The sequence below is a fragment of the Pagrus major genome, chromosome 11 (genome assembly GCF_040436345.1).
Source record: "Pagrus major chromosome 11, Pma_NU_1.0".
Classification (NCBI taxonomy): domain Eukaryota; kingdom Metazoa; phylum Chordata; class Actinopteri; order Spariformes; family Sparidae; genus Pagrus; species Pagrus major.
The window spans coordinates 2,234,713-2,252,270 of record NC_133225.1 but is presented as its reverse complement, the minus strand read 5'-3'; the positions used below and the strand labels follow the sequence as shown (position 1 = coordinate 2,252,270).

General features: G+C 41.7%; 2 protein-coding genes across 6 annotated transcripts in view; both read left to right on the top strand.

Annotated features, from left to right (window-relative positions):
* The window catches only part of pde4dip (phosphodiesterase 4D interacting protein), an 88,053-nt gene extending 82,309 nt beyond the window's left edge, over positions 1 to 5,744 (top strand). The window contains exons 28-34 of one of the 4 annotated variants that reach the window (XM_073477271.1): positions 199 to 315; positions 449 to 553; positions 665 to 849; positions 1,371 to 1,502; positions 1,702 to 1,840; positions 2,184 to 2,230; positions 3,504 to 5,744. In XM_073477271.1, coding sequence (XP_073333372.1) covers positions 199 to 315; positions 449 to 553; positions 665 to 849; positions 1,371 to 1,502; positions 1,702 to 1,840; positions 2,184 to 2,230; positions 3,504 to 3,560 — 782 coding nt within the window. In that variant the 3' untranslated portion in view covers positions 3,561 to 5,744. The other 3 variants (XM_073477270.1, XM_073477268.1, XM_073477272.1) reach the window with 3 other exon arrangements.
* Positions 5,745 to 7,876: 2,132 nt separating this feature from the next.
* mast2 (microtubule associated serine/threonine kinase 2) overlaps positions 7,877 to 17,558 on the top strand; it is a 170,336-nt gene continuing 160,654 nt past the window's right edge. For both annotated transcript variants that reach the window (XM_073476039.1, XM_073476038.1), the window contains exon 1: positions 7,877 to 8,739. In XM_073476039.1, the coding sequence (XP_073332140.1) occupies positions 8,659 to 8,739 (81 nt within the window). In that variant the 5' untranslated portion in view covers positions 7,877 to 8,658. The remainder of the gene's footprint in view (positions 8,740 to 17,558) is intronic.

The following is a 17,558-nucleotide window of genomic DNA, read 5'->3' as shown; positions in this document are numbered from 1 at the left end:
GTTCAGAGACGTGATGACCTGAAAATACTTCACAGTTGTTTTTCAAAAGGCCTAAATGTTCCTGAAACTGTGAGAGCACCGAGGCTGCTCATTAAATCCTCCAGCAGCTGAACAAAACAAAACAATAGTGTCATAAAGTATAATGAGTCGTCTCCTGGAGAGATATTTGTCGCTCATGTGTGTTTGTGTGTTTCCCAGCAGGTCAGTCCAGTGACGCTGCGACCTTTGACCCCAGAGAGCTGAACATCCAGCTGGAGCAGCAGCTGAGCGGACAGGCTGACACACAGCCGCGATCCAGGAGGAAGCTCTTCAACGGTCAGTATTTCCGACACGACCGACAGCATCCCGACGTAAAGGATGGAAGAACAACAGATCAGTAACAGAGACAGACGTCGTGTTAAGAAGCAGATTTTTGCAGTTCAGTACTGATGACAATCTTCCTCCACAGATAACGTTCCCTCCCCTCCTGTGAGAGACACCGGACTCATCAGTCCTTCGTCTCCTCTACATCCTGTACAGAAACATGCAGAAGGCAACGGAGCAGCCAATCAGGGTGAGAACTCGCATTCAGACAACACTCAGACAGACCGTCAACCTCGAACAGTCGCCTTTACCTGTGAAAAAGTCTCCTTAATCCTGACTCTCTTGTCTTCCTCCCCTGCAGCCTCCACCCTGCAGGGTCAAGCCCCAGACGGTTCATTCTCCAACCGTCATGGCCGCCATGCAGTGGGCCACATCGACGACTTCAAAGCTCTGCAGCAGCAGATCCTGGAGGGCAGCGCGCTCCTCCACAAGATGGAGGCCAGTCTGTATTCCCTGAGCAGCACGCAGGAGTTCAGCCTCCATCAGGTGAGACATCAACAAACCAAGAGCAACCCGAGTCAGCAGCTGGTTGAGGTTTGTGTCACTGGATTGTATTATAGGTTAAATTCACACCGAGCAGCTTCAGACAAAGTTACAAAGTGCTTTCTAAGACGCAATGTAGGCGCAAAGATAGCGAATCATAGAGAAATAAAAATATAAGATAATAACAAAATATTCAAAGAGTAACACTGAAACATTTCAATAGACATTATTCAGATATTATCTGAATGCTTGTCTGTACATTGGATATATTAATCGAAAAAGTGCTTCAAAATACTTAAATACCTTAAAAAATATTTTAAACCAGATGACTACAAGTTGTTTCTTGCTTGTTATAAGTAAAAAGAAAATTTAAAATGTCTAAAAAGTCTATGAATCTCATTGAAATGTTACTTTGTATGTGATTGTGTCTCATTAATTGTATTATTTTAACTAGAAATCAGACAAATACACTTCGCTGATAGTTGATATCTTTTCCTGAACATGTTGTGTTTTGTGTGTTTCAGCCTTCAGACTCAGGTTCTGTCAGGAAGCTGCTGTCCGACACTAAAACCCTGCAGCAGATCCTGGAGGAGGCCGACTCTCTGCTGCAGATGTTCTGGAGAGCAGCTCTGCCGAACCACGAGGAGACCAGACAGGTCAGAACCAACTGCGACGTCATTGTGACTTTTATAGGACTCGTTCATAAACTAAATGACTTCCTAAAATGGTGATTTTGTACAAGAAAGATGTTTTTGCCTCACAGAAACAAACCCTGGTGTTAACAGTATCCACTGATCTCAGACACGTGAATGTTTGGACGAACACTAACCAGGCTCTCTGTCCGCGTGTTTACAGGACCAGTCTCTGAGGGAGGAGGTCGCTTCTCTCCGTCTGAAGCTCTCAGAGCGAGAAGAGGCTCTAAAGGACGCCATGGAGAGAGTGAAGAGCTCCAACCGCACCAAAGATAGCATGGAGCACTTTATAGTCAGCCAACGTGAGTCACTGACGTTCCTCATCCTTCTAGTAGAGCAGATAAAACCATATGTCATGTTATTATTAGATCTCTTCGTCACTGCAGATCTTTAATCCTCTGACCAGTTATGGAAAAAGATGAATTATCACGTGATGAGCTGGTCTTTCATCGTCATGTGTCTGTTTCACTGTTTTGTCTCATCGTCTTTGAGCTCCCTCTCCTCTTTTCTTCACGTGTCTCTTTCTCTGCTTCTTCTTCATCGCAGCTGTCGACTGAGTCGGTGTGTGTCTGCTGCTCAAAGCTTCTGTTAAACTGAGGAATTGATAACTGACGGCTCACAGATGTTCTGTGTGTTTGTTTACAGTGTCGAGAACGAAGGACGTGTTGAGGAAAGCCAAGACAAACTTACAGGTGAGTTCACGAGTGACTCTGGTTTTATTCAGGCAGGTGAGAATAACTGAAGAGTTTGATGATGTTTCACTAAACAAGCAGAGACAAAGTCAAAGTTTCACCCTCTCACCTCTCACCTGTCTCCTGCTGTGTCTCTTTTCGGACTCCTGCTGAGTCTCAGGAGAACGAGCTCAGGATTTCCTCCCTTCGCCGAGCCTCTTTCTCCATTCCTCCTCCCCCTTCCTCTTTATCCTCCTCCTCTTCCTCGCACCCCTGGCCTGGTAAAGGTACGCCCCCCTCCCTGGCTTTGCTGTGCTCGGTTCAGTGCCCTGATAACACGATGAAGCTGCTCGCTTTTGGATGAAGGAACGTGTTTTTGCATGTAGCCACTGAAGTCATTTAATGTTCAACTCATCTTCATGTGACAGTGTTGAATCAGAGGCAGACTGAGACGCAGCAGCCTCACTAACATGGACACACGTCTCATGTTGCATCTTGTCGACAGGTCACAGCTGCTGTCAGCGTTCAGGTTAAATATCAAACTGGTCTGTTTGTTAGCTACAATCTTTAATTAATTAATTAATTAATTAATTTATTTGTTTGCTGAAAGGAATGTAGGTATATGTAAATATGTAGATATGTATGGTGAGGGGACTTGAATTATTAAAATATATATAATTAATTATGGGAGTATTTATATTTATTTATTTAGCATTTCTGATAAATCTCTGAGGACCTTTAATCGTTCCTTTAACAATAAAAACATCAACAACACATTTGAATCATTTCTGTCTGCAACACAGACGACAAAAAGAAAAGCAGCAAATCCTCAAGACGCTAAAACCAGCAAATGTTTGACGTTTTCGCTGGAAAATAACCTTTGGACCTTCTTCATCTTCTTACTCACTGTCAGTTTGTTGTTGTTCTGTCTCTTGAAGCCGTAACACAGAATCCATCCTTTGTGTTCTCAGATTACTTAACATCACTAACTTGTTTGCACAGTTAATGTTAATTCCCTCAAATTAATAATTTGGACACCTACACAAGAGTCACATAATCTGATCTGAATAAATCGTGCATCAATTTAATCACAGTTCTTCCTGAAAAACCGATCCGTATCACAAGTTTATAGTTATAAAAAGATATTTTGATATTGACACACAGACACAACACGAGGCTCATAATTAATTTTCAACGGTATTAATTTGAGGGAATTCCTTCGGTTAAGATCACGTTTAGCTAATTTAAAGGAACATTTCATCTAAACTCTGAATGTCTCTTCTTCGTGTCTCAGGTGAAAACTCAGGAGGCTTCTGTGAGCTCGCCTTCTCTCCTGGTTGGGGTGTCCTGACGCCCCGGACTTCCTCCCTCTCTTCCTCCTCCTCCTCCTCCTCTGCAGTCCTGCGACCGGCTCACCACCAGCGCCCCCTGCAGTCAGCCTTCCTGTAGTGCACCAGCCCCGACTTCCTCCTCGTCTTCGTCATCTGCTGTTCGAACAGAAAATGCTGGAAATCCTGTCTTTGCTACCTGCTGGAGAAACATTTCAGCTGAGTCGTGTCTGTCTGAGTGTTGATGGATGTTTGTTTGGTTGTTTATGAATGTGAATGACTGAGTCAGTGTTGGTGTAATGTTGTTGGGGCCGTCACTGAAGTGTTTTCTCTCATTTATGTGAGAGCAGTCTGAGTTTGACTGAAGTTGGCTCATGATTCAAAGCTTCATGACGAAGCCTTTGTGATTGGAACCAGATTTGAAACAGGTCGGTTCAGTCCAGGTTTGACACGTCTAACCACAGCAGTTTCCAATGCAGACCTGGTCTGATGCGGTCGAGGCAGATGAACAAAGGAATCTGAATGTGATATCTCGTCTCAGAGGGAAAAATTCTCCTTTATCTCATAAATCATAAGCTCCCGATCAGAAGCCAGCTTTAGCCTCGTACTTCAGCAGGGATTCAAGAAACAAAAATCCACCTGATGCCAGCAGGAAAGGGGCTTTAAAAAAAAAAAAGCCAAAACCAAACTGCAAAGTGCTTCCTCTCAGCCTCTGTCGAGGCTCGTGTTTGTAGTCAGTGTGTAGAGTAGCTGCATGTTGGTTTGAGCGACCCGTGGAAACAAAGCCATACTCTCAGACGGTACAGTAGATTTGTTTCTGTTTGTCCTAAATGTACAAAAAAACTGTCACACAAATGGCCAACTACTGATGACATAAGGAGAATACTAGAGCTACCTGTAGGCTGTTTGGTCACATAGCTGGTAGATTAGTTCTTGTGCATTTACTCACAAATAAAACACCAAGTTAGGATTTTTTCTGCTCATTGTCCTCAGACTCCAGAGTCTAACTGTTCAACATGGAGTCAGTTCTCTTCAGATGTTTAAACAAATTTGGGTCCAACCCAGTTTTTTTCCTGCTGAAATATATCCTGCAGTGTTGGAAAGCCTTCTGATGAAGCTGCTGCGATGTGATGCAGCATCTTAATAAAGCAGTGTTAATAATAATAATAATAAAACAAGCACATGTTGGGCGGTTTGTGCGATGCCTTCTGTGACAGATAATCTGTTTTACATGAAAAGAGTTTTATAGTGAACGGTCCAAGAGAAAGATGACATTTCATTTTTGTAACCAGACAGATGGACCACACTTTTATCTTTCTGTTATATATATACATAAATCCTTTTTGTTGTTTTTCATTTTTATTTTTTACTAAATTTGTGAATTTGTTAATGTTTAAGTTTCCCTCAAGATGACAATCACTTTAAAAAAAAACTAAAACATCTGTTTTCTTCAGAACCTCTGCAGGATTAATGACGCTCACTGTGCAGATGAACTTTTTATGAGATTGGGTATTTTACACTGGCTTCTCCACGTTTTACTTCTGTTGCAGTTTGTCTTGTTTTCTCTGTATAGTTAGTTTAGCTGTTTCTTTTCTGTGCATGAACTGTGGCTTCACTGCCCTCTAATACTGTTACTGAAATATGCAAACTTTTTGGGTTACTGTGCAATAATAGCCTTTGTGGTTGCTTTCGTGGATGTTTTTAGGTCTGGGTGTTAAAGTGCCATGTCATCTGTTTTTAGCTTTGAAGCTGAATTAATTTAAAAACAAACTGACTTTTGGATGAATTAGCCAGTTTATTGACAATCAATTTAAAGCAGTTTTATTGGCCCTCCCAGTTTTATACACATTATTAAAAGAAAAAAGCATTAAAGAGCACTGTAATGGGATATTTAAATAGCAATAAGATCAACCAAAGTGAACAACTTGTATGTTGTCAAATCAGTGTGTAAAACAATCAAGTTTAGGTATTTTTTGTGTTCTTCCCCCGCAGGTCAAAGGTCAAACTTAGTGTCTTTCTCGGTGTCTGTGTGGTTTTAGGAGCCACATCTCATGTATGTACATATTAAAGGGAGTGTGTGCATCGATGCAAGTTGTTTTGTTGCTGTTTGAAAAAGACCAGCTGTATTTTTATGCATGTTGTCTTTATTAAAAAAATGTTTTGGGGTAAAAGAAAAGAACCTTTTTTAATAAAAGGGGACAAAACTTCTGGCTGGTTCGTTGTCTTTCTTTGATCGCCTACACGACCCCTTTGGTTCTGTTTCTATGTTTGGTTTCTCTCATTCACACAAACATTCAGTCATTATCTCTTTATCGCTAAGTCTCGTAGTCCACAAAACATTTCTGGAGCTTCACAGTAAAACAGCGTCGCAGCATTCTGCTAAACGCCTGAAGTAGCTGGAGACTTGTTTTAAAAATTAAAAAACAATTTTAAAAAAAAGAAAAATACTCCAAAACTTACCCTTAAAATCACACGATAGAGATGATCTGATCACTAAATATTCCATGCTGTAAGTAAATAAATATATCTTTGGGGATAAATACATTTTTTGTAAATGCATCATCGTTATCAGGCTTGTTGTGTGCTTCATTTACTTCTTACTTAAACCCTTCAGTTAAAAAATAAATAAAAAACAGTCACACTGAACAAAATGGCTGAAATTAACTCAAAATCAAACACACAGTACACATGGAGTGAAAACACATAATCAAAGCATGTGGTGTTGTCCTCCAGCAGGTGGCAGCAGACTCCAACTAAACTCATATAAATGTCACTGACACCTTCTCCCCACACACACACACACACACACACACACACACACATACACAGAGAGAGAGAGAGAAATACACCACATAATCACACACATGCAAATATTCAGTATAAGAGAAAATGGATCCAAACGACTTTAAAAAAAATCATTGTTTTATTTTCACACCATGTGATGTTTGATTGGATTTTGCTTACAGAAATCATCCTCCCAGCTGTGTCAGTGAGTGAAGCTGAAACTAGAGAAAGGAAGAAGATTAGAGTGCTTTCAAAATAAAATGTGTGAAGGTTGGGAATTTAAGGCTCAGGGGTGCAGACAAGCTAAAATATTACCACATTGATGAAAAAATATACAACGGTCGATTAGGGCTGGTAGGGCTGCAAATTTTAAGTGTTTTTTTTAAATCGATTATCAATTAATCATTAATAATAAATGAAATATGTTTCCTTCAGAAAACTGTTTTAACCACTGACATGATGATATGGTTATATGGTGATATGACATTAGTGTCCTGTCCTGGTTTTAAAGGCTGCATCACAGTGAAGTGGTGCCATTTTCTGAACCGGCCGGACTGTTCTACTTGGTTCCTCTTGTTCTAATAGCCTACTCGTTATTACCCACACAATCATTATATCCACATTACTGTCCATTATTTATCAAAAATCTTATTGTGTTAATATTTTGTCAAAGTACTGATAGTCATCCCCACAATATTGCTGCAATATAAATATTGAGATTAAAGAGAAGATGGCTGGTTGCTCTATTTAACACAATGTAGGTGAAAGGTGTGTTTGGTGAAATGAGGAAGGAACTGGAGGGAAGCCGACATGTTTGGTTTTTTAAATGATTGCCCTTTTAATGTTTGAGCCACAACAATAAAGGCTTTTTAATATTAATGTTTCTTGATACTTTCTTTTCTGAAATGCCTGGTTTGACATAAATATTGAGACATTTGATTTTGTCGCCCAATCCCAGATCTTATAAAGTCATTTCAAGGCCACATTGTCCTGCTCTAATGTCATTATATATGTATAGGATGTACTGTATACATGCTATATTTCACAGGGTTATACTTTATTTCACCATATCGTTAAAACTATTACATGTCAGACCTGTCTCTTATCGTCCACAGTATCAATATACTGTGTACAAACAAAGGCACCAGTGATATTGTTTGTACAAACAAACAAAAAAACAACAAACTCTTCGGTCTATTTAGCTTTTTGTGATAAGATAATATAAGATAAGATAAGATAATCCTTTATTAGTCCCACCATGGTGAAATGTGCATTATTACAGCAGCAAAGGGGGATAGCAAAAATAGTAGAGAATATAACAAATATAAGTAAATAACGGCAGTAAGAACAATATAAACAGTATAAATGGGAAACAGGAACTCCTGCAGAAGGTTTTGTCTCGATTTTCTAGTTTGAAAAACGGGATGCTTTTATTTTGTTAACCTCCCGCCGGATGTTGTCTCCTCGCTCCCGCTAGCTTGACGCCACCGCGACCGTGTCAGAGTCAGGAAACAACCTGAGCCGAGCCGTGCCGTGCCGTGCCGTGCCAACACAGAGCCCGACCCGGTGTCTCCGCACACAGCTCAGCCTTTCTGCCCGAGGATGGACGCGCGTCTGAAGAGGACACCGACTGTCGGGTAGAGACACCGAACCGAGCCGGACGCGACGCTCCGAGTCGAGGCGGGAACAGCCTGGAAGCGGCCGTTAGCGGCGGAGGCGGACCCCGCCATGGGTGTCACGGTGTTTCTGGGCAGGTAGACGTTAGCAGGTAGCCCGACTAGCAGCGCGGCTAGCCACGCAGGAGGCAGCTAGCGGAGGCAGCTAGCGGCAGCCGCTACTTACCGACTACCTGAGAAGTTGGGTCGTGTGAGCCGAGGGCGGCCCGGCATGGACGAGTTCGACCCCGCGGACTGTGAACTGCCTCTGTGACCGAACCGCGGCCCGCTTCATTGTCTTCACGGAGAAACGAGCGGCTGCGGGAGCTGCACGCGTGACTGACAGCTTGTCACAGCGGGTTTTCCAGATGTGCGGGTGAGCACGAGAAGTGTCGCTAGGCTCCGGAGTTAGTTAGCTCCCCCCCCCCCCCCCCCTTCAGCCGCTGGACCGGGCATGGCCGGCTGGGACAAACTCCCGAGTGGACTCTCAACTCAACGGAACCGCATCAACAAGCGATGAACTTCACTTCGGCAGCGAGGTGTCACTGAGGTCGACACCGGGCGCGCTGACACGTTGCTAACCAGCTAACTGAGGTTACCCGGGGTGGTGGTGGTGGTGTGGGGGGGTCGTCAGCTGGGCCGAACCCGCAACACAAGGCGTGTTTTCACAGTTCGGTGGGAGATGAAGAGGACGGAGAACAAGAACAAGAGGAAACTCTGTAACATGGAGCAGCGGCAGAGCAGCGGAGAGGAGAAGGATGCGGTGAGTAGTTGAGTCACGCAGCCGCTGGCGGGATGGTGTCCTTGAGCCGGGATGAGCCTGTCAGCCCACGCACAGGGACGCACGCACACTGCGAAGTATATGAAGAGCGCGAACACACCAAACCTCATTGAAAATTATGTGGATTTATGTTGATTTGAGCTCGACTCAGTCAGCGTGCTCATTTTTGTTTTCCTCCCTGCACGATAGCTTGAAGGACCAGTTTTTACACGCTTCGGTCCTTTTCATATTAAATCATGTGTGTCATGTAACGCTGCAGTGGAGATTAACTTCCAGTGCATTTTTCTAGTGAGGGTAATGTGATAACATGAAATAACATTAGGCTTGGTAGTGTCACATCAGCAGTCTAATTTAGGAGTGTTTTAGTCACATTACAGGCTGATGTTATAAACTGGGTACATTGTGTACAAAGATTTAATGCAACAGCTAAAGGATTATAAAAAACATCGTGAGTCTTATCATGACTGCACCTGATGCAGCAGTTGTGTGTCTGCAGTCCACCTGGATACTGTCTGCCCTTTCTGAAAGCCTGGTTGTGTTTGGGTGTTGCTGGGGACTCTCCCTCTACCTGTGTCTGTTCCTGCAGCCCTGCGTGGTGTTACCACTGCAACGGCCAAATTTAAGATGTGTCTTAAATTTCTGTCATTGTGTTACAGGTGTGAGTGTGTGTGTTGGGTTGCTAGGGGAAGCGAGTGTAAAGCAGGTCACTGGGGGAAGGTCAGAAGTGCACAATGAGAGCTAATCTCAGTTCAGTTGAGTTTATTGTCGCTATACCAGTTCAGACAACACAGTTTTGATCCCCTGTAGCTGTGGTGCAACATGTTTGACAGCCAGCGAAGATGATGTGTTTGTAGTGACTCAGGAGGAGCGTTTGATTTAGAAGATGAATATTTCCACTTTTCTTGCATCTTTCTGGCTGCAGTTGATTTCATTCATTCATTCATTTATTCATTCATTTCACTGTGGTGTGAAAGTCAACTTGCAGAGACTTGGACTTGCATGAGTTGTTGGGTCGTTCCTGGCAGCGGACATCATGTCTGCATATAACTGGGCATTGTGTGTTGATGCAGATCCAGATTTTTCCAAATTACTCTGCAAGTTGATTTCAACTAAACGTAATTGAAAATGAACGGCTGCATGTACGAAACTCTTCAGGAATCTCGAACACTGCAGCAGATCTCCAGCATTTATGGAGGAACATTATGTTTTATAGAAGCTCCTAATTCCTGTTTAATTGCAACGTTTTTATTAATCTCGGTTTGTAGTATGCACAGACATGCTTCTTTTGGATAATCACCGCCACTTCCAAATGTGAAGTCATGGCTGTAGCTCAGTATTTCACATCTCTGCATGAAGTCATGTTCCTCAACCTCTGGACGGCTGATATGACCGACTCTGTCACGCATCATTACCGCACTGCCCTGCCATTTGGGATATTATGTGAGCAAAGAGGTAAAAATTGTAGGCTCATTGATACGATCTGCCTTCGACTGCCATGTTTTAACATTTTCCACTGGTTTTAGTATCAGCACTTTGTCCTGAGATCAACTTGACTGGGGAATATTATATTTTTTTCTGGCAGGTTTGAGTCTGGGAGGGGAGTGTTGAGTTTGAGGGAGTGTGTTTTATGGTATCATGGGAAGTCAGACAGCTGCTGCTGTTTTATGTGTTTTTGTAGGAAACAGTATGAAATGGAGGATCAGACAGGGTGTTTTCATCCAGTGAGACTTGTCTACCTATTGCTTCCACACTGGAATGATTAGTAATAAATTATGTCCCTGTTATGGTGCTGTAATGCTTCAGGGACTGTTTGCTTCCATTGTGCTGTAAATATGTCCTGTTTTCTTTAGATTGTGTTACAGCAAGGTTTTAATTTTAGATTGATTTATTGATTTTGCACTAGATTAAACAGGCCCTGGAGTGATTGCTTTGTCCAATGATGTTTAACTTACTTGACTTTAATTGCAGTTCTGTTTTTTTTTTTTTTACCATATCTTCAACTGACGGCAGACACACTATCAAGTCTGACTCGTCTAACACATGTAACACACACACACTTCTTCATGTAGGAGAACTGACTTGTGTATCGACACAAACAGCAGCTGAGGTCAGAGCCGGTCCTCTGGTACCTCGGCAGGTTCTGTTTCACACAGCAGGCTTTAGCTGGTTTCAGTCACTGCATTGGGAACTGAGTGATGTCACTGTCGTTTCCTAACGTGAGAGAGTGTGTGTGTGTTTGTGTGTGTGTTTGATGTTGCCAAGGATAGAGCCCAAACACACACACACACACACACACAAACATCCCCTGCAATCAAAGAACTCGTCAGCTGTTTCTGTCCCTTTGTTTCACAGCAGTTGAAGAAACTTTACACATGGCCTGTTTACAGTAGTGGTTGATATGAACCTGTACAGACAGGCATGTAACATTTGTAACAGCCACATTAAAATCTCATTCAGCGGATCCTGTTTATTCTGGTAAGTGTGATAAAGGGAATATGTGATGCTGTCTCAAGGCCAAATTTTCCATCTGTGCTCTTGGCAGATATATTTTCAAGAGTGTGAATTTTAAGTGATTTATTTTGGCATAAACAAATTAAACAAATGTGTAAATATCTTTTATTTTTAAAGTTAGACCTTGACAAATTTATTCAGAAATGACAAAAAATGGCAAAAAATATTTAGTCCTTTTGCTAATTTTGCAAAAAAAACCCAACAAATATGTTGTTTTTCTCGGCTGAATATATTTAACGATTTGCATTCAAAATGATAATAGTGGTTTTTAATATATTATTCTTGTTTTTTTGCATAAATTTCCCTTTATTCGCCCTAATAGAAACTTTTTGCAGTAAACTTTCCCATCCTGCTGCCTTTACTTTATCATAACTGCCATTTTCTTTTATCTTCCTCTCTCTTATCTTGTCTTGGAAGATTACTCTTATGATCCTGTATATTTGTTTTACTGAAGACAACTTGAGTAACCATGTAGAACCGTGTCAAAACTAACTGTTCTCCACAAATCTGTCAGGATCTTAATACATCCTGAAGAAAACGTCTCATCTTCCCTTTCGTCTGCCTTTCCCAGGTTCCTACCAGCTGATTGGCTGATAGAGTCTGTGGTTCTGGGACGTTTTCAGTCTGGTATTTCTCTGTGGTTCTGACCCATCCCTGTTTTACTGGTCACATGTGTTCTCTGACATGGTTAAATGGGAGCAGTAAAAGCCATACAGTCCTCTACAGACAATAAACACAGTCAGACAATGTTCCTGACTGGCGTTTATTGCAGCTGTGTGAACAGACCGCTTGCTTCATAGTCTTTTTTGTTTACTTTAAAACTCAGCACATTATAAAGATCCAGCACAGACGCTTCGTAACTTTGGAAAGTATTTGACTAAAATCGCTCTGAAAGCCGCCTTTCTTTGTTTGACTCATTTGGATATTGATTTGAGTCTTCCTGCTTTTTTGCTTCAGTCATTGTGTGCTTTTGTTTTTTGTTTTAACTTTTTATTCTTTCGTGGTCCTTCCCTTCTTTCTTTCTCTTAAGGAGCAGCTTCCTTGTTTGGTTGCATAAACTAAATCTGAATTCAGCCTCTGCTCTCAGACCTGTTGACACTTTGAGAAACCTTTAAATATTTTAAATGTCCTTAGTGTTCCCATGTGTGTCTAATGTTATTACCAGCTGCAAATCAAATCTCCCTCCTGCAGTAATGTAATTTTGTAAATTGGACTGCACTGCATTTCTTCTTTCTTTCCCTAATTCTTTTTTATGTCTTGCCTGCAATCAAACACTGAACTGATGTAATACCGCCTCAAAATGTTGCCTGTGTTACATGTCGTTTGCATTTGCTGTGTTTGCTGCCCTGACTGCAGAGCATCAGTGCGTTGCAACAAATTTGAACTAACGTCTGCAACCGTAAAGGATACAGCGAGCCAGCTTATTAGCAGAGAATTGAAGAGGTGCTTTTCCTTTGTAATGTTTGCCACATTCAGGAAGTGCCCTGAGCTGCTTTGTGAAAACCTTACTTTGTAGATCACAGCACACTTATTTAATGATGAAAAATATGTGCAGTAATACAGAAAAACCAGGTTGTATTATTGAGATACATCGAGATTGCATTGGGAGTTGTTGTGTGTTTGAATCATTGACAGGTGAATTGTCATCTAATCTAACTGTGGCACAGGCTTAACTCATAATGGTGAGTTTGTTAGGAGCTATGAGGTGGCTCACATCTGAACATGGCAACAAAAGCATCCAGTGAATTGTTCTTGGAGCTCAGTTTGTTAATAAGCAGAGATGGGAGGATAATCTGTTACATGGCATCACTCAGGGGAGAGATTTTGTTGAAGCCCCCCAGCAGGATGAAGCTAATTAGGGCAGACTGAAAGGTGACTGAAACCTACAGCGGATTAACAATGTACTGTACGGTAGAGTGTTAATGGGGGTGGGAGAGAAGAGGGCCGCTGTGATAAACACTCACTTCACTGTTAGCTACAGGCTATGTAGTCTAGATATGTGTAGATATTTATAGCAAAGGCTTACAGATTCAAATTTTGACAGTATTTCAGTTTTACTTTATTTTTATGGTCCATTTCATTTTAAAACTCTAAGAACAATTGATGTCAGTGTGACAAAAAAAAAGAGGAAGACAACAGAATGGCTGAAAACAGAAACTAAAATCTCTCGTTGTTTTTTTGCTGTGGATGTTCAGAGACGGTCTGACTCGAGCTGTTTGGAGTAACTGTTTGGCAGAGCAGGACTGTAGCACTCACACTGACAGAGCAGATGGCTCGGACAGCCCTGCGACTGGTCCGAGCAGAGTTATCTAAACATTTCTTATTTTCTACATCAGCTCTCACATTTATTTGGCTTTGCAGTTTATGCGATCAGCGTTCCCTCCTGCATTCGTCGGATTCCAGCCGCAGCTCAGAGGGGTTTTAAGTAACAGGAATGGAGGCCGTGTTACAGCAGATTTAGGTCTGTTTGTTCTGCTCTGCAAATCACTTCCTCCCTATCTGGTCACATTAATAAGTCACAGGCTGTGTGTGTGTGTGTGTGTGTGTGTGCGTGTGTGTGCGCGCCTTCTCCAAGCAATTATAATCCAAATAGGACAGGCAGGATTTTGGTTAAAGCCCTACACATGCTGTATCTTGAGTTAAGAGACTTTACTAAGATGCCAGTTTTGTTTGAAATAATTCATTTTAATATGGGGATAGGATTACATTTATCCCAGCTCAGCTTTTTGAGACATTTTCTGAAGAACGCAACACACATTATGTTTGTGTAGCTGTAATAAATCAGTACAATTCATACCATATGTGGTGGTACATGATTCTTACTGTTTTCCCTCTGATCACGTCACCCATCTTTTTCAAATTAAAACACATGTACACCAATGAGACATCACGTCTTCAGCAAGAAGTAGGGTACAATCATACTAATATCATATACAGACATAGCAGCCTTTTTTGTGCGGCCACTCCGAGCGCTTTGAGTTGAGAAGATGTCACCATCGCTCTTTTTCTTTTATCTGGCCTCGGCGATAATCACCGTATTTTTGTCTCTATGGATCATGTCATGCACTCACGTCCTCCTTGCTCTGATATCCTGATGTCAAATACAAACCAAACAGATAATAAAACGGTTGTCAAGATATTGTTGTCATAGAGACAGGATGCACGTACGTCTGACTTAATATCTTTGTCAACAAAAAAGACATTTGAGGACATTATCTTGGGCTTGGGGAAATGCTAATCGACATTTTTCAACATTTTCTGACCTTTTTTCAAACGACTAATCAGTTAATCGAAAAGATAATCATCTAAGAGGAAAAATAATTGTATTAATGCACGCCATTTACACTCAGCATGCTGACATTAATATTGGATGGAGTCCCAGATATATGGGCAATGCATTTACACCACTTGGCCGATCAGATGAAGCCTCAGCTAGCTGTCAGATATTCTCAGGTTAGTTGGTGTCAATTTGGTGGCGACCATGAGGTTAGCTGTAACGTTATTCATGTGCACATTGTTCAATGAAAAAGCACACTCAAAATAATGCATTTCATTTTTTTTATACAGTTGGCATCTTTGTTTTGAAATTAGAAGTGAATATGAAGCCTCACTCAAGTTTTATGATCTCAAAGTCTGTTCCCTGTTTCACCTCTTTCCGACAGTAGTAGCAGTAGCCTTGGCTCTTTACTCGTTCCTGTTCATTAGGTAACTGTTAAGTTAACCATTAAACCTGCTCTCTTCCCGCGCAATGATATGAGAGAGTGATTTTCTTCTCCCATCACTTAAACTACAATGAGCGATCAGAGCTCAGCTGAGGAGCCGCTGAGCCAGAACGACCTCTGGGGCTCCCGGCTGATTGTCGCCCCAGCTCTGCTCGGGCCAAGAGGCTGATTGATGAAGCTCAAATGGCTAATGTGTGCCATTTGAAGGCGCCTAGACAGGAGTTAATGTGGAGTCACAGATGCAGGAGGGGGAATGACATTAATTATAAAGCTCTCATTACCTAGAATTATAACCTAGAAGGGTCCTATACATCAGTGCATGTAAATGGCATTTATTACTGTGCAGCCTCTGATTATCTTGTGGCCATCTGTGTTGAACAATGGAGAAACAAGCTGCAAATATTTGCTCATATTTGTTTTGGATTTTTTTCTGCTCACCTTTCTTCTAGTGAATAAAATCGTTAGATGTGACGTCAGGATTTCATGACTGCTTTCAAACCTCCCTGCAGGTTCTTAACGGCAGCTTTTCACACGCAGCTTTAAATCGAGCTTTGGTCTGTTAAATCCTGAAAAAGCGACATTCAGAGGCTGGTTTTTAGCTTCCAACACTACATCCTTAATGAAGAAAATCCATCACTCTGCCCCTGCTTAGTGCTGCATTATGCCTCTCTGTTTCAGCTCTCCCTCCCCCCAGTCATTGAAACTGAGAGATGTGCTGATTTCACACTGAGCCGAATGCCACATTACTCTGCTGTTAACTGACACAACCTTTACTGGATGTTCCTCGTCCTCCCCCTCTCTATTGTCTCTCTCCACCACCTCCCCCTGGTCCTCTCTCGCTTCATCCCCCCTCCTCTTACTCCATCACACCATCATGTATTTCTCATACAGCGATAAAACATTTTGTTATCCACAGAGTTACATTAAGAGCCCACCAACAAATGTCCCATAATCAAGATTAAATTCTGGTGAACACCAGACCGAGTCAATGAGCAGTGTAGCTCACCTGTACTCCTTGATGCCGAGACGAAATAATGGACTCAAATGAAGCCTCGATATCAGTTAAAGTTCGAGTTATAATAGCAGCCTGACAGGCCGATATCGGCCTATCAGATATATTAGTATCGACCAATTAGGGGTGCAAATTTTAAACACAGCCAACTATTAGCGTGTCTCAGAGCTGCAGGTGATTAGCTGTGTGTTAGCTCACAGTGACGACCTCTGATCGTAAAGTCAGGACAGATGTAGGGAAGCTGGAATGTGACAAGCAGAAACCTGCAGACTGCATACGACTGCTGCAGTTTGAGTGACAGGACACTCTGCGCTTCACCAGGAAACAGAACAGAAGGCTGCAGCCGGTGCTAGATTATTATCGGTCAGTCTAACTCTTGTCTTGATGGATTTAACGTAATGCACATTTCCACAGCACTGATTCTGTCAGCACATTGTAATGCCATATTTATCACTGTAACGCTGCAGAGCTTCTTACAGAGACACTGTCCTTAATTCCAGCTGCTTCTACTTTGGTGTTTTTGCGATCGGTGTTAAGCTGCTGTGATTGAAACTGCATGTCCTACAGATCTTTGACATTTAAAGCCTACAAGCCTCAACGAGTGTGTTATTTGAGACTGAGGCCCAATTTTATTTGGAAGTTCGTAAAAAATATGGAGATCAGAACAGGTCGCCAAAGTTACTTATTTGTCAGCTGTCTGCTGACTAATTACTTAACTAATTATTCAGCGCTTTATAGACCTCAAGTTAAGTCTTGTTCATGACACAGTCAGACACGTGATTTGATCTAAATGGAGATGGTTAGTTTACAGCTGTTTGACCACATTCATATGTAGTAGAGATGGATATATGAAGTTTAATGTTCACTCCAGTGTTGGTCTCACTGCAGTTTTCCTTCCTGATGTTTCAAAGGAAGGAAAAGGAAGATCGATATCAAACCACCTGATCTGATAACAAGGTCAACATCACCGGGGTGTTTGAGTTGTCATGACCACAGCACACATGGTGTCTTAATCATGTTGTTAAATATAGCTGCTGTAAATTATGTCTGAAGAGCACAAGTAGAGAGCAACAGGCTTAGAAAGAGCAAATCACCCGAGGTTAAATTCTGATTTAGTACATAAAAATGACCATAAATAAAAGGCTTTTAGTGCCGTGAAAAGGTTTCAGATTGCTTTCAAAACCAACAGTGCATTAGTGAAGATAATACTCCTCTTTGCACAGCGTGTTGTATGTGGGTCAGGTGAATCTGAGACTTAAATATTTCAATTTGAAGAGCGTGAAGGGAGCTTCAAATGAATAATACGCTGACATATGTTAAACTGATCTTTTGACCTGATTATCTCCTGTTACTCCATCTGAACATGGAGTAATCACATGTCGGGTCCTGACCCCAAAGTTAAGGAATTCTTTGAAAACTGTACTGGATGGATGGATGTAAGGATGTGTTTTGTATAGGGCTGTCTGTCGATTGAAATATTTAATCGCGATTAATCGCATAATTGTCCATAGTTAACTTGCAATTAATCACCAATTAACATTTTTTTTTTATCTGTT